Below are 24,992 nucleotides of genomic sequence, written 5' to 3' on the forward strand. Positions count from 1 at the left end.
ATTATTATGACATTTCCTTTTATTTATTTTTAGAGCGCACATTAATTGCATAATTTAACATAAAATGATTTTATAAATTGTGCAACAACCATTGAAAAATGTAATAGTAACTTAAATATTGGCTTTTTGCAGTATACTAAGCATTTTTGCAGAGAGTTGCTAAAGCCATTATTCTTCTGAGAGTAACTTTTTATTAATGGAATGTCACTTTCTTAAACTCTAGATATCTCCAACGTACAGTAAAGCATCCAACATTATTACAAGATCCGGATGTAAGACAATTCTTGGAAAGCTCTGAGGTACTTTTTAGTTTTTACCTTTAATATTTATTTTAAAAAGTTACAAAATAATATCTAGCACCATGCAACAGCTCTAGAAATCTTGAAATGTACAACACTGCATCTTTTGGCTTTATTAATCTAAGAGTATTTTTAATTAAAAATTAAATTTAAAATGAATAAATGAGAATAAACTATATGTAGGAAGTGGTTAGTAAATGTTGCACATACACCCCAAGTCACTCGCTGTATGTGTGCTTGGGTAAGTAGTTATTTCTTCTAAAGATGTGGTGAGTCCACGGGTTCATCTTAATTACTGTTGGGAATATCACTCCTGGCCAGCAGGAGGAGGCAAAGAGCACCACAGTAAAACTGTTAATTATTACTTCCCTACCCATAAACCCCAGCCATTCTCTTCGCCTTGATGCATGGAGGTGGTAAAGTTTTGGTGTCTGAAGAATTATTTCACTTCAATCAAGAGTTTATTTTGAAAGCCAGAGTAGTTGACTCTGATATCCCCCCCCCCCCTTTTTCAAGGGTTGTGTATAGTCGTATTCCACGTCAGTCTCTTCAGTAGGGCAGTGGTGGCTTTAAAGCAGTTAGGAACTTGTAAGGTGGGCCTTGCTGCATTTTCCTAACATATTTTCTGCCCATTATATAGAAAGCCAGAGTAGTTTACTCTGTTCTTTCTTCTTCTACAGGTCTCTGCGATGAAATGTTCTCTCATATCTTGTAAGCTATCCTCCCGCCGGACGGCCAGTCTTCTGGTAAGTGCCTTTTATCCTCTAGGGTTGGTGATGGGCACTTAAGGAATTAAATAATTTGGATGCAGCTTTATGGGACTAATATATACTTAGTCAGGATATTTTCAGGCAGGACGCAGGCACTTAAGTGTGTATAGAGACAATTGAAATAAGGAATGCTCCATTTATTTTATCTTAATTTAATTTTGGTGTTCAGCTAGCAAGTTTTCTTTTATAGCACGCTTGTGGTGTTTGGCATCATGCTTTCACATTGTAGTATTAACAGGGTGCAGTGTTTTTGGCAGTATAGTCTCCCCTGTGACAGCGGTACGCTGTACGATAAGAGACTTCTTTTACACAAGTAGTATGAACAATCTCTGTGTAAAGCATACACCTTGTTCCTCTTAGAACTTGCTTTGTTTGTGACAGTCTTCGTTTTTTCCGAGTTGTACGGAAGGATGCTGCAGCATTGTAAGAGTTTTGTTGCTTTGTCAGGAGGTAGTGCTTTTCTTTGGAAATATGTTTGGGATGCAACTACAAGGGTATGCAAACTGTGATTAAATGTTTAATTGAAATTTTATCTTCCGCCATTACTAGTGGCGGAAAGAGACGCAGTGTTTTCTGAGGGGAAAAGCAGAAGCGCACGCTTGCATGCGGCGGCGTTTCCTTTCTGCGGGTCACGTTGTCCAACTCTCTGCTTTGCACGGAGTTTGTAGTTGTACACTTGCGGAGTGCCGTCTCTTTTTTAATTCAGCAGGAGCTATGCGGTGATCCTCTGTAAAGTAAATGTTAATATGCAGGGATTTTTCAGTTTAATCTTGCATACTTGCCAGTCAGCAATCATATCAGAGTTTTAAATAACATTTTTCATGTTCATTTTTCAATACTAAATAAAGTCACATATTGCAATGTTAAATAAGAGTTCTTTCCTTTTACATGCTGCATTAAGAGATTATTTGTGTTTGTTATTATGTTTAGTATTGAGCACAAATGGTTGCCTTATATGCATTTCTGTGTTGCTTGCTTAGCTACAACTGTTTTTTCTAGAGATCAGTTGTTGCCCGCTGAACCCTATGTCTCTCAGGTTGATGCTGTTCATGCAATGCCACAGCTTCCTCCTTAGACGTCCCAAGCCTCTCTATCCCCCAGAGGAGATATTCTGCCCAGGTATCTTCTGCGGTATCTGTGGCATTATCTGTTTTTCCTATTGGGAAATTGCAAAAGGAAAATTAGTAATTCAGATAGTAAGGTTTCTGTGCCACCTGCTGCTACTCTGGTTGCCTTCCTCATAGGGTCTCAAAATGAGGAGGATAAGTCGGTAGCCTCTGAGGGTGAAATCTCAGATTCCGACAGTATAATTCCTTTATCTGATGCTGAGGTAGTATCCTTCCGTTTTAAGCTTAAACACCTCCGTGTATGGTTATAGGAGGTTTTGGCTGCTTGGAGCGACTCTGATAAGTCTGTCGTTGTCAATCCCTAAAGAATCTAGTAACTTTTATAAAGGCTCGAATTCCTAGATGGAAGTTTTTCCTGTTAGGAGATTTTTCTCAGGAATGGGTCAGGGATTCCTTTTCCCTGTCTCCTGTCTTTGAAAGAATGTTTCCTGTCACTGTCTCTAATAAATGTCATGAAGCATGGTGCCTACTGTAGTAGGTCATTCTACTTTGGCTAAGAAAACTTTGATTCCTAGAGAGGATAGCTATTCTTTCAGGCTCAATGGGACAATGCGACATCTTATGGAGGCAATGCCTTGTTTGATCCATTTTTGGTTGGAACTCCATTTAGAGGAGATCCAGAACAGGATGAAGGCTCTTAAGCTTGCCAATTTTTTTATTTGCTACCATGCAAGCTTTTATTCCAGGAGCCAAGATATCTGGCTTAGCTGTGCTAGCCCGCGGGGCGTTGTCACTATAATCATGGTCAGCGGATTTTTCCTCCGAGTCCAAACTTCGGGCGCTTCCTTACCTTGTTTGGTCCTGATCTGACAGGAATATTTCTGATATACGGGTGGAGAAGGTTTTTTTTTTTTTCTACCACAAGACAAGATGAATAGATCTAAAGGAGTTTGCCCCCAATCCGGGATCGGCCCAGGTTGGGGGCTGAAATTCTCTTTGTCTTCAGACATGGATACGAGATGTCTCAGATAGGTTGCGGACATAGTATCTCTGGCTTTCTACATAGAATTCTTCCTTCCTCCCAGAGGCAGGTTCCTCCTCTTCATTTTATCTACACACCAGATAACAGTGAGGCATTTGTAGTGCTTTGGGATCAGGGTCCAGAATTCTATTCTTTCCTGTTCATGGTTCCTGAAAAGAGGGAAGTTTTTGTCTTATGATAGATCTAAAGGGTCTCAGGTTTTCTCAGAGTACCAGCCTTCAAAGTGGAAACCAACGGTTTAATTCTTCCTTTGGTCCTAGAGGGTCAGTTTATGTGACCATAGACCTGGAGATTGTGTATTTTCAAGTTCCTGAGTTTTGCCTTCTCAAACACTTCAGTTTTGTGGCTCTTCTTTTTGACCTGGCCACTTGGCAGTGATCAGGTGTCAGAGAATTGTTGTGGTACCCTTCCTGGACGACATAATAGTTCAGGTGTCCTTTTTCAAGCTCTCATTCAGAGTTTTGGTTGTCTTTTCTTCATTCCCATGGATGGGAAGGAATGTAAAAATAACTTCATTTGTTCCAGCTACAGGGGTAGTTCCTTGGGGATCATATTAGTTTTCAGTTCGCTGAAAATATTTTTGACAGAGGTCAGAAAATCAAGGATTATTCCTTCTGGCTTCTCTCTACTGTTTGACCCCTCTGGGGCTCTATGTACAGAGGTAATTGGTCTGATGGTTACTCATTGGACATCATCCCTTGCTCAATTCCATCTGGGAGTATGCTGTTATGTATGCTCAGATAATGGAACAGGGATTTTGTGGTTCTGTCTCGGAGGATAGATCTAGATCTGTCGACATGAGATTCCATCCTGTGGTGATGATTGCAGGAGCTTCTGTCTTGGAACACTTTCTTTCGGAGACTTTTCTGAGTCATAATACCACGGACGCCAGCCCGTTGGGTTGGTGACTATGGACTTGGGAAGGTGTATGCTATCCATAATCATTTTGGAGTATTCGATGTTCGGATGGTTTGGCATCAGTTGTCCTAGACAATTTCATCTCGGTGGGTTTTATTAACCACTTGGGACAGACACTAACATTGTTCTCTATCCACTATTCACATTTCAGGAGTAGATCCGGGAGTGGTCTTCGAGAGTCAGATTTCATCCTGGGGAGTGGATGCTTCTCCCGAAGGTATTCTCCAGGTTATCCCTCAAATGGGGGGTGCTGGAGCTGGACTAGAGATCAGCAGACTGATCTGGTAGAATCCATGACTGTTCACTGTGATGCCAGTCTGACATCCCTGTTCCTCAGTTTGCTCTCTTTCCACAAGTCGTTGCTCGTTTCTAATAAGAGTGGGTTCCAGTATTTTTAATTGTTCCTGCATAGATTCCTAGGATCTGCGACCAGACCTAGCGGGGATGTGTCTCTTCCACCTTGATGGTTGTTTCTGAGGAAGGACCTCTTAATCCAAGGTTCATTCTTTCGTTTTCTCTAAAGACTTCTGCTTGGAGACTGAACCCTTAGTTCTGTCTAAGCGTGGTTTTTCGGAGATGGTCATTGAGAGCATGATCCTGGTTCGCAAACCGGTTATTAAGTAGATTTACCATAAGGTTTGGTGTGAATCTAAGGGTTACTCTTGGAGTAGGGTTTGGATCCCTAGGATTTTGTCTTTTCTCCAGGAAGGTCTGGAGACAGGTTTATCAGTTACTACCCTGATGGGTTAAATTTCTGCCTTATCTGTTTTGTTACAGAAGCGTTTGGCGGACGTACCAGACGTCCAATCCTTTTGTCAGGCTTTAGTCAGAATCAGGCCTGTGTTTGTTGGTTGCTCTTTGGAGCATTCATCTTCTTTCTTAGTTTTTCAACTTTCTCCATTTGAACCGTTACATTCCTTAGATATTAAGCTATTATCTTGGAAGTTTTATTTATTTTGGCTATTTATTCTGCTTGGAGAGTCTCTAAACTCACAGCTTGCAGTATGGTTCGCATTATCTTATATTTCATGCTGACAAGGCGGTTCTTTGTACTAAGCTAGGTTTTTTTTTTTTGGTTTTTTTTTCCCTAGGTTGTTTCTAATAAGAATATTAATCAGAAGATTGTTGTTCCATCTCTATGTCCTCACCCTTCTTCTTACAAAGAATGTTTGTTGCACAACTTGGATGTTGTATGTGCTCTTAAATTCTATCTGGAGGCGACTGGATTTTGGCCAATCTTCTGCTCCTTTTGTCTGTTTCTCTGGGAAACGCAAAAGTCGGAAAGCTTCTGCTTCTACTCTTTCCATTTGGTTGCAAAGTATTATTCGTCTAGCTTATGAGTCAGCTAGTAAGCAACCTCCTGAGAGAATTAAGGCTCTTTCCACTAGATCTGTTTTCTCTTCCTGGGTTTTCGAAAATTAAGCTTCCATGAAAAAAAATTGCAAGGCTGCAACTTGATCTTCTCGCATTTTTTTCAAATTTGACACTTTTTTTCCTTGACTGAGGCTGTTTATGGGAGAAAGGATATTCAAGCGGTGGTGCCTTCTGTTTATGCATGCTGGTTTTTATCCCTCCCTATTCATCTGTGTCCTCTAGCTTGGGTATTGGTTCCCAACAGTAATTAAGATGAACCAGTGGACTCTCCACATCTTTAGAAGAAAACAAAATTTATGCTTACCTGATAAATTTGTTTCTTCAAGATGTGGTGAGTCCACGGACCCACCCTTTTTGTTTTATGGTTTTTGACTAAACCTCAGACACCTCCACACCTGGTGTTGCTTTCCTTTATCCATTTACTTTCGGTTGAATGACTGTGGTTTATGGGTAGGGAAGTGATACTTAACAGTTTTTACTGTGGTGCTCTTTGCCACCTCCTGCTGGGCAGGGGTGATATTCCCAACAGTAATTAAGATGAACCCGTGGACTCACCACATCTCAATACATTTATCAGATGAGCATAAATTATGTTTTTTCCCCATAAGAGCATGCTCTCTGGCAGCCCTGAACTGCCTGCTCTATTTAGTTGTTTTATTAAGCTCTGGGACCATTTTATTGACCTTTGACAAACAACTGCTTTGTTCATCTAAATGTAAAGATGGCCATCAAAGGTAAATGAAAATTCTATTTTTTATGTTTTCCATTGGGACAGTGAGGGTGTTAAATCAGAAAAATGGGTTTACTTTATATTGAAATGTAGAGGAGTTGAGAAAATGTAACATCCTTTTTCTGTGCACTGCGGTGTCCTGTTAGTGTACCTTTTTAACCGCTTTGTTTGCCCTTATTTGTCATTCAATTGCAGCTGCCGAGAGCGGTTAGCACCCAGGCTTTGAGTGGGGCAGGATTATTGAGGATGGTGAACAAGGCTGCAGATGCCGTCAACAAAATGACAATCAAGATGAATGAATCGGATGCTGTAAGGGCTGATTTTTTTAAAATTGTATAATGATGGTCTAATGAGGCTAAACAATTGCATTTTAAGCTTATACAGACAGAAGCTAAGAATGTATGTATTGAGTTGGTTCGCTTTGGTCTGTTGGCTGACAAAGTTGTATGCAAGCTTGTCAACTACAAGTAAATCTAATATAACATAGTTTTTGTACCTTGATAAATTGGCCTTTTTCATTTTTATTTGCTGCCAGTGGTTTGAAGAAAAGCAGCAGCAATTTGAGAATCTAGATCAGCAACTTAGGAAGCTGCATACCAATGTTGAAGCCTTGGTCTGCCACCGCAAAGGTTGGTGTCTATACGAGTTGAAGAACCTTTCATGCTCCATAATTAATTACTTTCTGCTTAATAAATGCTACAATTAACATGATTTTTCACATTATGATTTTTTATTTTATTTTATTTTTTATACACAACAAACCGTTTTTATAACTGGAACATGTTTTATATTTAAATAGTATTTTTTCTAAGCATTAATTCAAAGACTGTTCCTTCATATCCACGGTCAATAATTGATCAGAAGTGAAACTGCAAAAAAAAAGTACAGTTGTGGGAAAATAGCCATTTCTCCAACATAGGTGTGTCCGGTCCACGGCGTCATCCTTACTTGTGGGATATTCTCTTCCCCAACAGGAAATGGCAAAGAGCCCAGCAAAGCTGGTCACATGATCCCTCCTAGGCTCCGCCTACCCCAGTCATTCTCTTTGCCGTTGTACAGGCAACATCTCCACGGAGATGGCTTAGAGCATCATTTGGTATCGTATTCCCCTTTGGGCTTGGTTGGGTCTCAGCAAAGCAGATTCCAGGGACTGTAAAGGGGTTAAATATAAAAACGGCTCCGGTTCCGTTATTTTAAGGGTTAAAGCTTCCAAATTTGGTGTGCAATACTTTTAAGGCTTTAAGACACTGTGGTGAAATTTTGGTGAATTTTGAACAATTCCTTCATACTTTTTCGCAATTGCAGTAATAAAGTGTGTTTAGTTTAAAATTTAAAGTGACAGTAACGGTTTTATTTTAAAACGTTTTTTGTGCTTTGTTATCAAGTTTATGCCTGTTTAACATGTCTGAACTACCAGATAGATTGTGTTCTGACTGTGGGGAAACCAAGGTTCCTTCTCATTTAACTATATGTATTTTATGTCATAAAAAAATTTAGTAAAAATGATGCCCAAGATGATTCCTCAAGTGAGGGGAGTAAGCATGGTACTGCATCATCCCCTACTTCGTCTACACCAGTCTTGCCCATACAGGAGGCCCCTAGTACATCTAGTGCGCCAATACTCCTTACTATGCAACATTTAACGGCTGTAATGGATAATTCTATCAAAAACATTTTAGCCAATATGCCCACTTATCAGCGAAAGCGCGACTGCTCTGTTTTAGAAAATTCTGTAGAGCATGAGAACGCTGATGATATGGTTTCTGAAGGGCCCCTACACCAGTCTGAGGGGGCCAGGGAGGTTTTGTCTGAGGGAGAAATTTCAGATTCAGGAAACATTTCTCAACAAGCTGAACCTGATGTGATTAATTTTAAATTTAAGTTGGAACATCTCCGCGCTCTGCTTAAGGAGGTGTTATCCAATTTGGATGATTGTGATTATCTGGTCATTCCAGAACCACTATGTAAAATGGAAAAGTTCTTAGAGGCCCCGGGGCCCCCCGAAGCTTTTCCTATATCCAAGCGGGTGGCGTACATTGTTAGTAAAGAATGGGACAGGCCCGGTATACCTTTAGTACCTCCCCCCATATTTATAAAATTGTTTTCCTATAGTCGACCCTAGAAAGGACTGATGGCAGACAGTCCCCAAGGTCGAGGGGGCGGTTTCTACTCTACACAAGCGCGCCACTATACCCATAGAAGATAGTTGTGCTTTCCAAGATCCTATGGATAAAAAATTAGAAGGTCTGCTAAAGATGTTTGTTCAGCAAGGTTCCCTTCTACAACCAATTGCATGCATTGTCCCTGTCACTGCAGCCGCGTGTTTCTAGTTTGATGAGCTAGGAAAGGCGATTATTAGTAATTCTTCTTCTTATGAGGAGATTATGGACAGAATTCGTGCTCTTAAATTGGCTAATTCTTTCACCCTAGACGCCACCTTGCAATTGGCTAGGTTAGCGGCGAAAAAATTCTGGGTTTGCTATTGTGGCGCAGAGCGCTTAGGTTAAAATCTTGGGCAGCGGATGCGTCTTCCAAGAACAAATTGCTTGACATTCCTTTCAAGGGGAAAACACTCTTTGGCCCTGACTTGAAAGAGATTATCTCTGATATCACTGGGGGCAAGGGCCACGCCCTTCCTCAGGATAGGTCTTTTCAAGACCAAAAATAAACCTAAGTTTCGTCCCTTTCGCAGAAACGGATCAGCCCCAAGGGCTACGTCCTCTAAGCAGGAAGGTAATACTTCTCAAGCCAATCCAGCCTGGAGACCTATGCAAGGCTGGAACAAAGGAAAGCAGGCCAGGAAACCTGCCACTGCTACCAAGACAGCATGAAATGCGGGCCCCCGATCCGGGACCGGATCTGGTGGGGGGCAGACTCTCTCTCTTCGCTCAGGCTGGGGCAAGAGATGTTCTGGATCCTTGGGCGCTAGAAATAGTCTCCCAAGGTTATTCTCTGGAGTTCAAGGGGCTTCCTCCAAGGGGGAGGTTCCACAGGTCTCAGTTGTCTTCAGACCACATAAGAAGACAGGCATTCTTACATTGGGTAGAAGACCTGCTAAAAATGGGAGTGATTCATCCTGTTCCATTAGGAGAACAAGGGATGGGGTTCTACTCCAATCTGTTCATAGTTCCCAAAAAAGAGGGAACGTTCAGACCAATCTTAGATCTCAAGATCTTGAACAAGTTTCTCAAGGTTCCATCGTTCAAGATGGAAACCATTCGAACACTTCTTCCTTCCATCCAGGAAGGTCAATTCATGACCAAGGTGGATTTCAAGGATGCGTATCTACATATTCCTATCCACAAGGAACATCATCGGTTCCTAAGGTTTGCATTCCTGGACAAGCATTTCCAGTTCGTGGCGTTTTCTTTCGGATTAGCCACTGCTCCTAGGATTTTCTCATAGGTACTAGGGTCCCTTCTGGCGGTGCTAAGACCAAGGGGCATTGCTGTAGTACCTTACTTGGACGACATTCTGATTCGAGCGTCGTCCCTTCCTCAAGTAAAGGCTCACACGGACATTGTCCTGGCCTTTCTCAGATCTCACGGATGGAAAGTGAACGTGGAAAAGAGTTCTCTATCTCCGTCAACGAGGGTTCCCTTCTTGGGAACTATAATAGACTCCTTAGAAATGGGGATTTTTCTGACAGAAGCCAGAAAAACAAAACTTCTAGACTCTTGTCGGATACTTCATTCCGTTCCTCTTCCTTCCATAGCGCAGTGCATGGAAGTGATAGGTTTGATGGTAGCGGCAATGGACATAGTTCCTTTTGTGCGCATTCATCTAAGACCATTACAACTGTTCATGCTCAGTCAGTGGAATGGGGACTATTCAAAGATACAAGTAAATCAGAGGACCAGAGACTCATTCCGTTGGTGACTGTCCCTGGACAACCTGTCACAAGGGATGACCTTCCGCAGACCAGAGTGGGTCATTGTCACGACCGACGCCAGTCTGATGGGCTGGGGCGCGGTCTGGGGATCCCTGAAAGCTCAGGGTCTTTGGTCTCGGGTAGAATCTCTTCTACCGATAAATATTCTGGAACTGAGAGCGATATTCAATGCTCTCAAAGCTTGGCCTCAGCTAGCGAGGGCCAAGTTCATACATCAACCATCAGGGGGGAACAAGGAGTTCCCTAGCGATGGAAGAAGTGACCAAAATCATTCTATGGGCGGAGTCTCACTCCTGCCACCTGTCTGCTATCCACATCCCAGGAGTGGAAAATTGGGAAGCGGATTTTCTGAGTCGTCAGACATTGCATCCGGGGGAGTGGGAACTCCATCCGGAAATCTTTGCCCAAGTCACTCAACCGTGGGGCATTCCAGACATGGATCTGATGGCCTCTCGTCAGAACTTCAGAGTTCCTTACTACGGGTACAGATCCAGGGATCCCAAGGCGGCTCTAGTGGATGCACTAGTAGCACCTTGGACCTTCAAACTAGCTTATGTGTTCCCGCCGTTTCCTCTCATCCCCAGGCTGGTAGCCAGGATCAATCAGGAGAGGGCGTCGGTGATTTTGATAGCTCCTGCGTGGCCACGCAGGACTTGGTATGCAGATCTGGTGAATATGTCATCGGCTCCACCATGGAAGCTACCTTTGAGACGAGACCTTCTTGTTCTAGGTCCGTTCGACCCACTCCAGCTGACTGCTTGGAGATTGAACGCTTGATCTTATCAAAGCGAGGGTTCTCAGATTCTGTTATTAATACTCTTGTTCAGGCCTGAAAGCCTGTAACCAGAAAAATTACCACATAATTTGGTATATCTGTTAGTGTGAATCTGCAGGATTCCCTTGGGACAAGGTTAAGATTCCTAAGAGTCTATCCTTCCTTCGAGAAGGATTGGAAAAAGGATTATCTGCAAGTTCCTTGATGGGACAGATTTCTGCCTTGTCTGTGTTACTTCACAAAAAGCTGGCAGCTGTGCCAGATGTTCTAGCCTTTGTTCAGGCTCTGGTTAGAATCAAGCCTGTTTACAAAATTTTGACTCCTCCTTGGAGTCTCAACCTAGTTCTTTCAGTTCTTCAGGGGGTTCCGTTTGAACCCTTACATTCCGTTGATATTAAGTTATTATCTTGGAAAGTTTTGTTTTTGGTTGCAATTTCTTCTGCTAGAAGAGTTTCAGAATTATCTGCTCTGCAGTGTTCTTCTCCTTATCTGGAGTTCCATGCAGATAAGGTGGTTTTGCGTACTAAACCTGGTTTTCTTCCAAAAGTTGTTTCTAACAAAAACATTAACCAGGAGATAGTTGTGCCTTCTTTGTGTCCTAATCCAGTTTCAAAGAAGGAACGTTTGTTGCACAACTTGGATGTAGTTCGTGCTCTCAAATTTTACTTAGCAGCTACTAAGGATTTCAGACAAACTTTGTCTCTGTTTGTTGTTTATTCTGGTAAAAGGAGAGGTCAAAAAGCAACTTCTACCTCTCTCTCCTTCTGGATTAAAAGCATTATCCGATTGGCTTATGCGACTGCCGGACGGCAGCCTCCTGAAAGAATCACAGCTCACTCCACTAGGGCTGTGGCTTCCACATGGGCCTTCAAGAACGAGGCTTCTGTTGATCAGATATGTAAGGCAGCGACTTGGTCTTCACTGCACACTTTTTCTAAATTTTACAAATTTGATACTTTTGCTTCTTCTGAGGCTATTTTTGGGAGAAAGGTTTTGCAAGCCGTGGTGCCTTCCATTTAGGTGACCTGATTTGCTCCCTCCCTTCATCCGTGTCCTAAAGCTTTGGTATTGGTTCCCACAAGTAAGGATGACGCCGTGGACCGGACACACCTATGTTGGAGAAAACAGAATTTATGTTTACCTGATAAATTACTTTCTCCAACGGTGTGTCCGGCCCACGGCCCGCCCTGGTTTTTTTTTTTTTTTTTAATCAGGTCTGATAATTTATTTTCTTTAACTACAGTCACCACGGTAACATATGGTTTCTCCTATGCAAATATTCCTCCTTAACGTCGGTCGAATGACTGGGGTAGGCGGAGCCTAGGAGGGATCATGTGACCAGCTTTGCTGGGCTCTTTGCCATTTCCTGTTGGGGAAGAGAATATCCCACAAGTAAGGATGACGCCGTGGACCGGACACACCGTTGGAGAAAGTAATTTATCAGGTAAACATAAATTCTGTTTTTTCTTTATTGGTTGCCATAGAAATAACTAGAACTGCTAAAACAGAGGTATTCTTAATCTTTTTAAATGAGATAACTTGTTTGTTTTTTTAAACCATCTATCAAGATGGGAGAACAAAGTTTAGAAATTCTCAAATAATCCTTTATATAAACAGATTTGTAATACAATTATAAAATATAAAAAAAAAAAAAGTTTAAAAAAATGTAAAAGTTTAACAGACAAACTTGCAAAACAGAATTAGAACATGCGTTTAAACACAGACCTTACATTTCACTAACATTTAAATTCCACTCATTATATGAAATAGCAATACATGCTTTATAGGAATATGAAACCCATATTTTTTCTTTCATGAATGAGAGAGCTTGCTATTGAAAACGGCTTTCCAATTTTCTTCTATTATCTAGTTATCTCCCTTATCTTGGTATCCTTTGTTGAAAAGCAATGCACTACTGGGAGCTAGCTGCTGATTGGTGACTGCACATGTATGCCTCTTTATTGGTTCTCCCATAATGTTCAGCTATTTCCTAATAGTGCATTGCTGCTCCTTCAATAAAGGATATCAAGAGAATTAAAGGGACAGTCTACACCAAAATTTTTATTGTTTTAAAAGATAGGTAATCCCTTTATTACCCATTTCCCAGTTTTGCATAACCAACACAGTTATAATAATATACTTTTAACCTCTGTGATTATCTTGTATCTAAGCCTCTGCAAACTGCCCCTTTTTTCAGTTCTTTTGACAGACTTGCAGTCTAGCCAATCAGTGCCTGCTCCCAGATTACTTCACGTGCACGAGCACAGTGTTATCTATATGAAATATGGGAACTAACACCCTCTAGTGGTGAAAAACTGTTAAAATGCAATCTGAAAGAGGTGGGCTTCAAGGTCTAAGAAATTAGCATATGAACCTCCTAGGTTAAGCTTTCAACTAAGAATACCAAGAGAACAAAGCAAAATTGGTGATAAAAGTAAATTGGAAAATTGTTTAAAATTACATGCTCTATCTGAATCATGAAAGTTTATTTTGGCCTAGACTGTCCCTTTAAGCAAATTTGATAAAAGAACTAAATTGGAAAGTCATTTAAAATTGTATTATCTATCTGAATTATGGAAACAGATATGGGTTTCATGTCCCTATAAAAAAAATCAACAAAAAAACAAACTAAAATATTTCCAATACATTTTCCTTTATTTTCAAAGGGAGTGGTACTGCGTTAGCCAGTAGATTAAATGAAAGCATGAATTATTTTGTTTAAAATGAATACATTAAAATTGAATCAAAACTTTGTCCACCTTTTGGTTGTTTACAATTTCTTGCTAACACCAAATCTTAGTGTTTTTGGGTTCTCTTTTCTCTCCCAAGATAAAAGTTGTAGTATTGCAATTTCCAATAAAAGTATATTGATACCTACAAAAACTGTACATTTGTGAACACCTCTCTGATTTCTTTAGACCCTCCACTAAATGTGAAGTTCGTCCCTGCTGTCAATACCTAATTTTAATTATTTGTGTATAGTACATTGATTCTATTTAAAGAACAAGTACCAGTGTAATCAGATATTTTTCTTACCTAGGCTAACAATGTGAGAATTGCTTTAAAGGGACAGTCTACAAAATAATTTTTATTGTTTTAAAAGTTACATAATCCCTTTATTACCCATTCCCCAGTTTTGCACAACCAACACCTTGTATCTAAGAACCTTCTTCCAGTCCCCTGATCACATGACACTGACTGTTTATTATCTATTGACTTGCATTTAGTATTGTGTTGTGCTAAATCTAAAATAACTCTCCGGGGCGTTAACACAGTGTTATCTATATGGCCCACATGTACTTTAGAGGCAACCCTCAAGGGCTTAGAAATTAGCATATGAGCCTACCTAGGTTTAGTTTCAACTAAGAATACCAAAGGAACAAAGCAAATTTGATGATAAAAGTTACATTTGAAAGTTGATTCAAATTACAAGTCGTATCTGAATAATGAAAGTTTAGTTTTGACTAGACTGTCCCTTTAACATGGAGATACCTTTTTAATCCATTTTCTTCCAGAATTGCGTATGCAATAATTTCACCCCTTTTATTAATTTATTTTCCTTTTAAAAATGTACTATGTCAACATTCTCTACAACAATATATGTATTCCAGAAAATATTTTCTGAACTGTCTGCATTTCATCACAAATTTGTTCTCCATATTTAGCATTGCACAAGCTACAAATGCTCCCCTCCTGCTCTTGTGCAATTGATTGTATGAGAGCAGGGCTTTTCAGTCACCTTTGGTCGTATGAGTCAGGGGTAATTTTAATCCTCCTGCAACTGATCGGGTCAATTGCCTTGTAATAAATTCCTTAGAGGTTTAGTGTGTTATAAAGAAGTTTGGATCAGACACAAAAGCTAGGGCTTCATTGTAGTGGCCTTAGGCTTGCCAACCTCATTCTAAAATGTTGATGGATTTATTTTTTCTAGTAGTATAAACACTGTAGAATTTGTACTTTGTTGATTTGTATTTGCTACCTTCTAAATCTAACATGCTAGACCTCTTCTTTAATGAAAAAACACTTCTCTTTGTAAAATGTTAAAATTGCTTTATTTTCAGAACTTTCAGCCAACACTGCTGCATTTGCGAAAAGTGCTGCTATGCTAGGCAATTCTGAGGATCACACAGCCCTGTCTCGAGCGCTCTCTCAGCTAGCAGAGGTAGAAGAAAAAATTGATCAGCTGCATCAGGAGCAGGCCTTTGCTGACTTTTATTTGTTTACCGAACTTCTAAGTGACTACATCCGGCTTATCGCGGCTGTAAAAGTAAGTCTAGTGTATATACATTTGTTTTACATATATTTACGCAAGTGTTTCACAGGAACTTGGATCAGTAAGTGAAGTGTAGTTATAGCTTTGGGTGTAAAGGCCTAGGTTCTTTAAAAAAGGACTGGGGCATTTTTATTATCATTACTCTTGTTACTGGATGTACATTCTACCGACTTGATATTTTGTTGTTCATGTCAACTGCAAATGTATCAAACAGTACATTTGTGGCATCATTCAGTACCTAAAATGTTAAGTGTAAGATTATAATATTTGTTTAAAGCTTTACTATACTAGGGATCTTTTGAGTTTAAGCAATTAAGAAATTAAAGAAGGAGCAGAAGGTGTCCTAGCCACTTTTCCAATAAGCTCCCCACAAATTTCACAAAAGTTTTAGAGAATGAAAAAGGGCGCTTCCACAGCTGACAAGGAGTAAATATCAAAGTTTTTCTAAACAATTTTAAATAAATCCAAAACACTTCTGACTATAAAGATAATTTCATATTTTATGTATAGAAAAAATATATATAGAAAAAATATATATACAAATTTAAAAAACAGTTGCAGTATATCAACAACAATGTAATAGCAATGTTTATAGCAACAGTTTTAACAAACCGTAGCAATATATCCACAGCAATGTAATAGCAGCATTTATAGCAATAATGTATGTGTTAGTCTAAACAGTTTATACAGCACTAATTATGCAGCAAAAAATAAACCTTTTATGTTCACTAAAAAAGTTTTTTATATTTCAAAAGGTATTTCAAAAGCATAAAGAACATGGTTTTTTTTCCAAAAGCATAAAGAACAGCTTTTTTTCTGATATTGTTTGTCACAAAGTTTAAAAGTTGGCTCAGGTATAGTTTCAAGTGGCACCCCACAGCAATTTGACGCGTTTCGCCCAATGTATAGGGCTTTATCAAGATCTTGATAAATCCCTACATTGGGCGAAACGCGTCAAATTGCTGTGGGGTGCCACTTGAAACTATACCTGAGCCATCTTTTAAACTTTGTGACAAACGATATCAGGGAAAAAAAAGGCCTTAAATTGGGAGACCGTTTTTGGACCAATCAGAGTACAGCCATAATTCAGCTGACTGACTGCATCACACAATCATGCTAGCAGGTGATTTGAACCAAACAGCAGAGAAGTGAGAAGTGAAGTAGCAGAGAAGTGGAAACGCTGAGATTTGTGGAGTGGAAAACTCTTTGAAAGTTTGCATGCTCCTTATCCTTCCAAGGATGGACCGTGATCCTGCTGCTGGTGAGGTAACGTTGAACCAGTCTGTGTATTTCATTTGCTGGCCAAGAGGCTGTTATTTACACGCAGCAAGGCTGTTTTGGAAAAGCTGTTAAAATGCTGATTTGGAAAGCTGCTGAGATAGTCACATAGTGATATTATGGAGTGAACGGCAAAGTTTTTGGGAACTGATATCCTAAAGTCCATAAAAGACTTATCAAGGCAAACACACATTTATATCGTTTTGTCTAAAAAAAAGACTTAAAAATACAAATACCTATGAGTAATAAGGCTATTTTGAATTTAAGGTGGTAAAACCGTTTTTATTAAGGTGGTATATTTTTTACCGCTAGCAAATCTAAAGGGAGAAGTCCCTGTTTTTTAAACATATTGTTTTTCTTTGCTTAATACCTTTTGAAATATATTAATGTTTTAGTAAACATAAAAGGTTTATTTTTTGCTGCATAATTAGTGCTGTATAAACTGACACAAATGTGCTGTTTAGACTAATACAGATACATTGCTGCTATAAATGCTGCTATTTTATTATTGTTGAGATATTGCTACGGTTTGCTAAAACTGTTGCTACAAACACTGCTATTACATTGTTGTTGATATACTGCAACTGCTTTTTAAAATTTGAATATATTTTTTTCTATACATGTTCTTTATGCTTAATACCTTTTGAAATCTAAAAAACTTTTTTAGTGAACATAAAAGGTTTTTTTTTTGCTGCATAATTAGTGCTGTATAAACGGACACAGTTGTGCTGTTTAGACTAACACAGATACATTATTGCTATAAATGCTGCTTTTACATTGTTGTTGATATACTGCAACTGGTTTTTTTAAATTTGAATATATATTTTTTTTCTATATTAAAATATGAAATTATCTTTATAGTCAGAAGTGTTTTGGATTTATTTAAAATTGTTTAGAAAAACTTTGATATTTACTCCTTGTCAGCTGTGGAAGCGCCCTTTTTCAATCTTTTGAGTTTAAACCCAGATGTGTTGAGTGCTGATGTTCTCTATCTAATGAGTTTTGTTTAGAACTAATTTAAACGTATCTGTACAAGAGCTCTACATGTTGGTGGTGTGTGCGTTCTTATGGTACACTGCGATTTAGATCTGCTAGGTTCAGCCTAATTTGTTTAAAGGGAACACAAGTCAATTATAACACAGCTGTGATTTATTCCCTTATACTTCTACATCGTGTCCACTTTATTTGTTGCAACTCAAATCTCGTGAGACCTTACTAGTCTACTGGAAGACTAGCTGAAGCATGGCTCCAGACAGATAAAAATTCTAAATTTCACTTTTACAAAATGCAATTTGCTGCCATCTTTCACTTTATAAAAAAAATGGCTAGGAATAAAATATCTAAGAAATAAAAAAACAAATCTACATTTTTTTATTTTTTTTTAGACTTACACAAAGTTCTAGTTTCAGAAACAAAAATTGACCCGGTCCAAAATCACATAACATAGTTAAAAATGTAACTAAGACATGCTATTCTTAGAATACATACCATTATTTTTCACAGAACAAAACCCATTTCAACTTTTACAATGTTATCTTATTTATTTGGTTAGCTGAAAACGTTAGTATCTCAGAGATCTTTGAGCCCTGATACAAACAACTAAAGAAAATAAGGTTATTGGTTGCTGCCAAGTGATCACTTCTGTGACAATCAATTGACATATGTAAGCACATAAATAGAATTGTGGGGGAAACATATGTAAGCACATAAATAGAATTGTGGGGGAAACTCATCTTTCCAGGGAACTGTGGTATGATTTCATTTTGATGGAGAGGTAAGGGCTATTTAGTTGCCAGACCATCAGAAAAAGGATAAGTGCTTTAAGCTATTTTTAATTGTCATAATCACCTGAAGGCTGAATAGACACTGCACTCCCCCTTATTTAAAAGAGGGAAATTGCCTCTTTTTAATGAAGGGCCTCGTCTCTCTATTTATTATGAGTAAAATTGGGATTATGCCACACACTATGATTTTTATTCTATAAAAATATGGTTCTATCCATGTCACGGCTGTACCTGGATTTGAACCTGGCACTCCTGATTCACAGCCTGTTTCTCTGTTTCTGTGCCACCAGAGGGTATTCTGGGGAATTTTTTGGAGTCCTATTACATGCAGTGGATAGCTTTCTGGCTCCACCTGCTTGCCAGCTTCAGGTAGTTCTGTAATCCGCTCTCCTATAAAAGGCTGCTTAACAGACCACTCCCTGCCCTGACATTGTAGTTCATCTTCTTCCTGTTAGTGCCTCTGACCTTGCCTGAATTTCCAGTTTGGTTCCTTAATCTGGCTTGTTCTCCCTGTTTAATGAAATTAGTCTTGTACCCTGACAATTCTTCTGGATTCTGACAGTTTTGGTGACTTTTCTGACTGCTCTCAGGTATCTGACCCTCGGCTTGTCTCCTGGCTATTCACTGAGTACCAGCCTGTCGCTGCTTCTAGTCTTTCCTGTGGCATCATTCTGCTTCTCTGGCATCCTGCTCCTGTATCCTAGTCCTGTAGAGGGCGCCTTCCAAGTGCTGGTATCCTGTTTCAGTGCCTAGCCCGGCAGAGGGCTATCCAATTTCCTGTATTCAGCTCATGTACCCAAGCACTGTAGAAAGTATTTGCCCAAAGCAGGTCTCCAGCTACTGTGCCCAAACTCTGCAGATGGTCTCTGCTAAGTTCAAGTATTTAACACCTGTGCCAAGCTCTGCAGAGGGTCTCTACCATGTGCCACTTTCCAGCTACTATGCCCAAGCTCTGCAGAGGGTCTCTGCCAAGTTCCAGCATCCAGCAACTGTGCCAAGCTCTGCAGAAGGTATCTACCAAGTGCCAGTTTCCCACTTAGGCGCAGGACACAGATGCTTGTCTCGGCCTCCAGTGGGCAACTCCTGTCTCACCCTCCAGTGGTCAACTGTTGTCTTCGGCCTAAGTTGGCACTTTGTTCCTGGCCCTATTGTGGGCATTACCTTAGACTCCTGTTCTGGTGTGGACACACCTGCTTGCCTATCCTGTTGCCATTCTCCAATTTCAGTACAATAAAATTGTTTGCTTGTCTTTTACTAAACCATGCCTAAAAGAGGCAATCCCATAATGAAGCACCTACCACTAGCCCCTTTCAGTGTTCAAGACCGTCATCTCACATATGGTCCTTAACCCAGAACCCACTCCACATAGCGTGAAAATCAGGTAACCACCTTGAGTTGCATGTGTTTTTCTTTGAAAGATTTTCCTTTTTTTAAAGAAGTGACATTTGCCCCATTCTCTTTGTAATTAGTTGGGGGGGATCCCTTTCTTTCATAAAAGGTGGCATTTTGTTTTATGTAGGTTGTTATCTTACAATAAAAACAATAGCATTTTTATAACAATCACTATCTAATCTACTATGAATATATGGGGTATGGTGCTTCACCCCATGCTGTATGCTTAAGAGCAGAAATAGGGGCTCTGAAATTACCCTGATGTTTAGTGCGGAAGGTTATCACCATTACTATTCTGTACATCCGCATTTTAGAGTGGCAGCTATGTGACCTCTCTCTCAAAATAGGGAACCCCCTTCTTTCAAATAACCTTTTGAGCTTGTAAGTAAAGCAGAGGGGGAGATAGGTTATCCTCTTATAGATAATATTCCCATGGCACAAAAATGGTTGAGAGGCCCATCCACTTATCAGCATGAATGACTTTGGTGGCTAGTTCTGCAATTATTAATAGTTTTTATGACCATCTCCTGTATCTTCATAGTTTTTATGACCATCTCCTGTATCTTCAAAGGACACGTAACCTTTTTTGAAAAACATAGAATCCCCTCTATCAAATGAGGGGTCACATGTCTGTCTGTGGTGTGGAGGCTAATACAAGCTCTTCAATAGCCCCTTAAATGCACCACAAGTAATGAGGAAGTGTTTCTGCCTGTGAGCTCTTCCTAAAGTTGGGTGATGTCTTTAAACAGTTCATGTTGGCACTTCCATAAACACAGACACAGGGATTCTAATAAGGAGGGACCTTTTAAACATTTTATATTCACCTTGTAATAAGATATTTGTGGTCTTGTTATAGAATAAGATTTTAAAAACAAGTTAACATCTATGTAATTGTTTTTCAATAATCGATCTCCACTTGCCTCATATGGAGGGGCCAAACTGGGCTTGAGTCCGCAGCTGACAAGGCAAGCCACGGTCATAATGTTAGTATGAAATTAATTGTTTTAATTTTCTTATTTGTTGAAGCCAAGTTAGGGAGATATATGTAACAGGTTCAGCCTTCAGAAGTATACAGTGTGCTTTTCCAGGTATGAGAATTAGAGCAGAGCTAAATGACATGAAAAGGGGACAACATACATGATAAAAATGTACTTTGTTGTTAAGGATGCACCGAAATTTCGGCCGCAGAAAGTTTCGGCCGAAAATTGCCTTTTTGGTTATTTCGGTTTTCGGGTTTTTATGCATTTTATTTTCTGTAAAATTATTGTGTAGCATATTTCAAATTTGATGCCAGCCTAGAGCTGCTGTTTGAGTTAATTACTTGACTTACTGTTTTGCATATAATAATAGTTTTCTAGGACTATACTTTTATTTTGATAATTGGTTAAAAAAAAAAAAAAAAAAAAAAAAAAAACGGTTAAATCTGATTCTGTTACACAGAACTAAATAAAGAATAATACTAGCAATGCACCAAAACTTGGGCCGCCGAAAATGTGCAATTCCAATTTCGGCCCAAAGAGGACCAAAATGGCTAAAAATGTATAGCCCTCCCCTGTTCTATTGAGTTACATGTCTATCCTTAGCATAAGGTGAGCAGCACAGCACTGGCATGGTACACAGAGCACACACATAAGTACCATGACATGATGATATTTGAAATCAGCAGTGCCTTTTTTTTTTTTTTTTTTTTTTTTTTTTTTATAGAAGGAAACCAAAGTTCTGAATACAGTATTCAAAGGTGGATAAGTAACATTTATAAACACTTAATATTATCAGACACAGTCCTAAGCACACACAGTGAATATTTATAAGCCTTATATACAGTGCTTATACATCAGCCTCTTGTGCGTAGACATTCTATTCGCTTGAGGCAAATATGCGTGCACACTATATATGCATAAACCCCAAGCTCGCACACAGTTGGTACAAATTAGCACCCACCAGACAGTGTATACAAAAAAGCACAGTAACTTTCTATAACCACCTTGCACGTAATAGCAAGTCTGGTGGTCCTGGTGATAGGTGACAGGCAGACTCCATTTGGGGCTCCGGACATATAATCTGACGGGTCAGTGTGAGACCCGAACCAGGAACTAGGCGGAGATACGATGAGAGACTATCGGGTGCAGCCACGCCCATTGCATGGATAACTACACCCAAAAACAAAACACATGTCCACCTCGTATTGTTGTCTGGCTATAACCACGCTCTCCCTTGTAGAGCTCCACCAGTTTCACTGCAGATCACGCCCTACGGTACAAGTGACCACGCCCATTTGTTGGAGCTTTCCCGCCTACAAGCTCTCTCAGCTACACACACACTGTAGTTAAAAAAGAAAAAAAAATTCAGTTTCGGTTTTCGGCCAGGGGCATCCTGAATTTTTGGTATCTGTTTCGGTCCAGAATTTTCATTTCGGTGCATCCCTATTTGTTGTCTTACTATATGTAACTAACTAAATCTTTTATATTAAAATCTTAAGGTGTTTACCGACCCTTTAAGTTGGTGGTTATAGACAAAGGAAGAAATATAGTTTACATTTTGGTGAAGCAAACACATAAAAGCTGTGGATACATATCTTTTGCTGCTTGTTACTGTAAGAAAAGTAGTTTGACAAATGATTAAATCTTACCGTTCCAGGGTGTTTTTGACCATCGTATGAAGTGTTGGCAAAAATGGCAAGATGCACAGATTAATTTGCAGAAGAAACGTGAAGCAGAAGCCAAGATTCAGATCTCAAACAAACCTGACAAACTTCAACAGGCTAAAGATGAAATCCGAGAGGTATGGTGGAAATGTACATGTACTATGTTAACCATCAATTTCCTGTATATTTTGTATATTTTAGTTTTTCCAACCTACATGCAATATGGTGATTTAACATGTTCCCTAGCATGTTCCCATATATTGTTACCAGCTTGTTTTAATCAATTTAATGAGTAGTTGGCACTGTTCCCAGCACTAAATGTGCATGATTAAAGAGTCTGCTCCACCAACGTGCCATCATCCATTTGAAATACCAGAATTTAAAGATTTTTTATTTTTTTTTTTACCGAAAAAGTTGAGTAAAAGCTATTCAAATTGAAACTAGTAAAGCAGCATCAATTGTGTTCAGTGGTTTCTCTAAGGCCAGTTTTGTAAGCTGCCCAGCAGTGAAACCGTTAAAAAGAGAACTATACTTTGCAGTCTGCATTGTGCACCTGTTCCCTAATTAACTGTTTCACTGCTGAGCCGCTCTCAAAACTGACTTTAGACGGAACACTGGTTGTGTTTCTAATTCTCATAAACTGATGGATGCTTCATGCTGATTCTCACTGGCTGATAGTAAAATAGTAGAGGAGGTTGAAAGAAGACAGAAGTCCATCAAGTTCAACCTATACATATTCTACCTGATTTACAAAGAAGAAGCTGCATGTTGAACTTACATTAATACATTTAAAAACAGACCCATTAAACACAAGCATCCATGGCCCTGATTTCTGTTTAGTCTGAAATCTATTTTAGCAATTTCTAAATTTATCTACGGTATTGGCATTCAATACGTTTTTAGGCAAAGAGTTCCTCTTACAGTAAAAATGTTTACTTTAAATCTTCTTCCCTCTAGCCTTTTTGTCACAAACAATTGACTTGGAATAGACAGAGCTTCCACCAACTCTGTATATGAGCTTTTAGTATGTTTATATAAAGTTCAACCTACAAACATCCTACCTGATTTACAATGAAAATTCTGCCAATTGAACTTACATTAATATAGTTAGAAGCTGACCTATTAAACAAAAGCAATCATAGCCCTAAATTCTGTTTTTAACCAGAAACGTGTTTAAGCCATTTTTTTTAAATTATCTTAAGGTATTGGCATTAACTACCTCTCTACAGTTTGATTGCTCTTACAGTGAAAAAAAAATGTTGCTGGAGATTAAATATTTTTTCCTCTAGCTTTAAATTATGACCTCTTGTCACAAACAATTGCCTTGGAATTAACCGAGCTTCCGCCAACTCTGTATATGGGCTTTAAATAAGTTTGTGTAAAGTAATCATATATCTCCTCTGAAGCACCTTTTTTTTCTAGAGTAAACAGACCTTATTTGACATCTCCTCATAGTTTACATCCTCCCTTCCCTGAACTTTTTCTAATTCTGCAATGTCCTTTTTTTTTTTTTTTTTTTAAATCCCAAGTACAATGTACTCAACTGAAGCTGCTATTTTAGGTTAATTTCAAATTTAAGCAGCTTTTCTTAAATATATGGTCCCTGTTCAAATTAATGCTGTTCTTTTCTATTCTCTCATTCTTGTAAATGCATGAGTCTTAGCTGGTGAGTATATAGTGTTTTGCCACTTGGAGAAACCTCTCAGAATCTTTTGAGACTCCTCCCCTTTCCCATTATATATTCTCCTGTCAGTGGTGGGGGGTTTTTAATTTAAAAATGTAGTACAAATTACTGCTGCCATTAGGATCTAATAATCACTTCAGTGCTATTGAACACCCTTAAATATATATAGAGCTCAGGAAAAAATTAAGAGACCACTGCAAAATTATCAGTTTCTCTGGTTTTACTATTTATAGGTATGTGTTTGAGTAAAATTAACACTTTTTTTGTTTTATTCTATAAACTGACAACAATTCTCCCAAATTCCAAATACAAATATTGTCATTTAGAGCATTTATTTGCAGAAAATGACAACTGGAGTGTTTTCAGACCTCGAATAATGCAAAGAATACAAGTTCATATTCATTTTTAAAAACAAAACTAATATTTTAACTTACCGAGAGTTCCTGCTGGAAAAAAAAATCTTGAGAACATTGTCAGAGCAGAAGGAAGCAAGTTTTTTTCCAGTATAACCTTGTACGTGGCTTGATTCATGCATCCTTCACAAGGAGTTATTTTTAATTTAAGTTCTTCCCCTTTAAAAAAAAAATTCTTGCCATATTTTTTCACGTGTTTGGTTTTTTGCTCACGCATTTTTTTCTTTGCATTTGTGCATTTTATTAAGTGCATCGGGATAGAGCACGTAGGTTTCTCGGAATAACGCTTTTTCTCCTTATCTGACGTCAGATAATGTGCACTCCATTTCTTAGTTGCGCTATTTAAAGATCAGACATGGTGTCTGTCTTCTAGTGCGCTATCCTGCATGTCAGATAAGCACGCTTTGGCCTTGTAAGTGTTTTTTTTTTCTTTTTTTTTTTAAGGGGTATTTTCCCTTTCTTAAAGAGCTTTTTTTTTTGTGGGGGGGGAGGGGATATAACTATGTCATTTTTTACTTTTGTACTTTTATGGAGCTTTCAGATTCTGTCCCTAAGCCTACTTTAGAAGCTGAGCCCTCTGAACTGTTTCCTATCAGTGTTAAATGTGTTAATTGTAAACAGCTGGGGTATTACCTCCAGCACATTGTTGCAACACAT

General features: G+C 39.0%; 1 protein-coding gene across 2 annotated transcripts in view; it reads left to right on the top strand.

Moving 5' to 3' along the window:
- Positions 1-24,992, top strand: part of SNX2 (sorting nexin 2) — a 254,932-nt gene that overhangs the window by 133,926 nt on the left and 96,014 nt on the right. The window contains exons 8-12 of one of the 2 annotated variants that reach the window (XM_053701607.1): positions 224-299; positions 6,396-6,509; positions 6,736-6,829; positions 14,929-15,134; positions 22,232-22,375. In XM_053701607.1, coding sequence (XP_053557582.1) covers positions 224-299; positions 6,396-6,509; positions 6,736-6,829; positions 14,929-15,134; positions 22,232-22,375 — 634 coding nt within the window. The remainder of the gene's footprint in view (positions 1-223; positions 300-6,395; positions 6,510-6,735; positions 6,830-14,928; positions 15,135-22,231; positions 22,376-24,992) is intronic. The other variant, XM_053701608.1, reaches the window with a different exon arrangement.

The sequence above is a fragment of the Bombina bombina genome, chromosome 2, assembly GCF_027579735.1.
Source record: "Bombina bombina isolate aBomBom1 chromosome 2, aBomBom1.pri, whole genome shotgun sequence".
Classification (NCBI taxonomy): domain Eukaryota; kingdom Metazoa; phylum Chordata; class Amphibia; order Anura; family Bombinatoridae; genus Bombina; species Bombina bombina.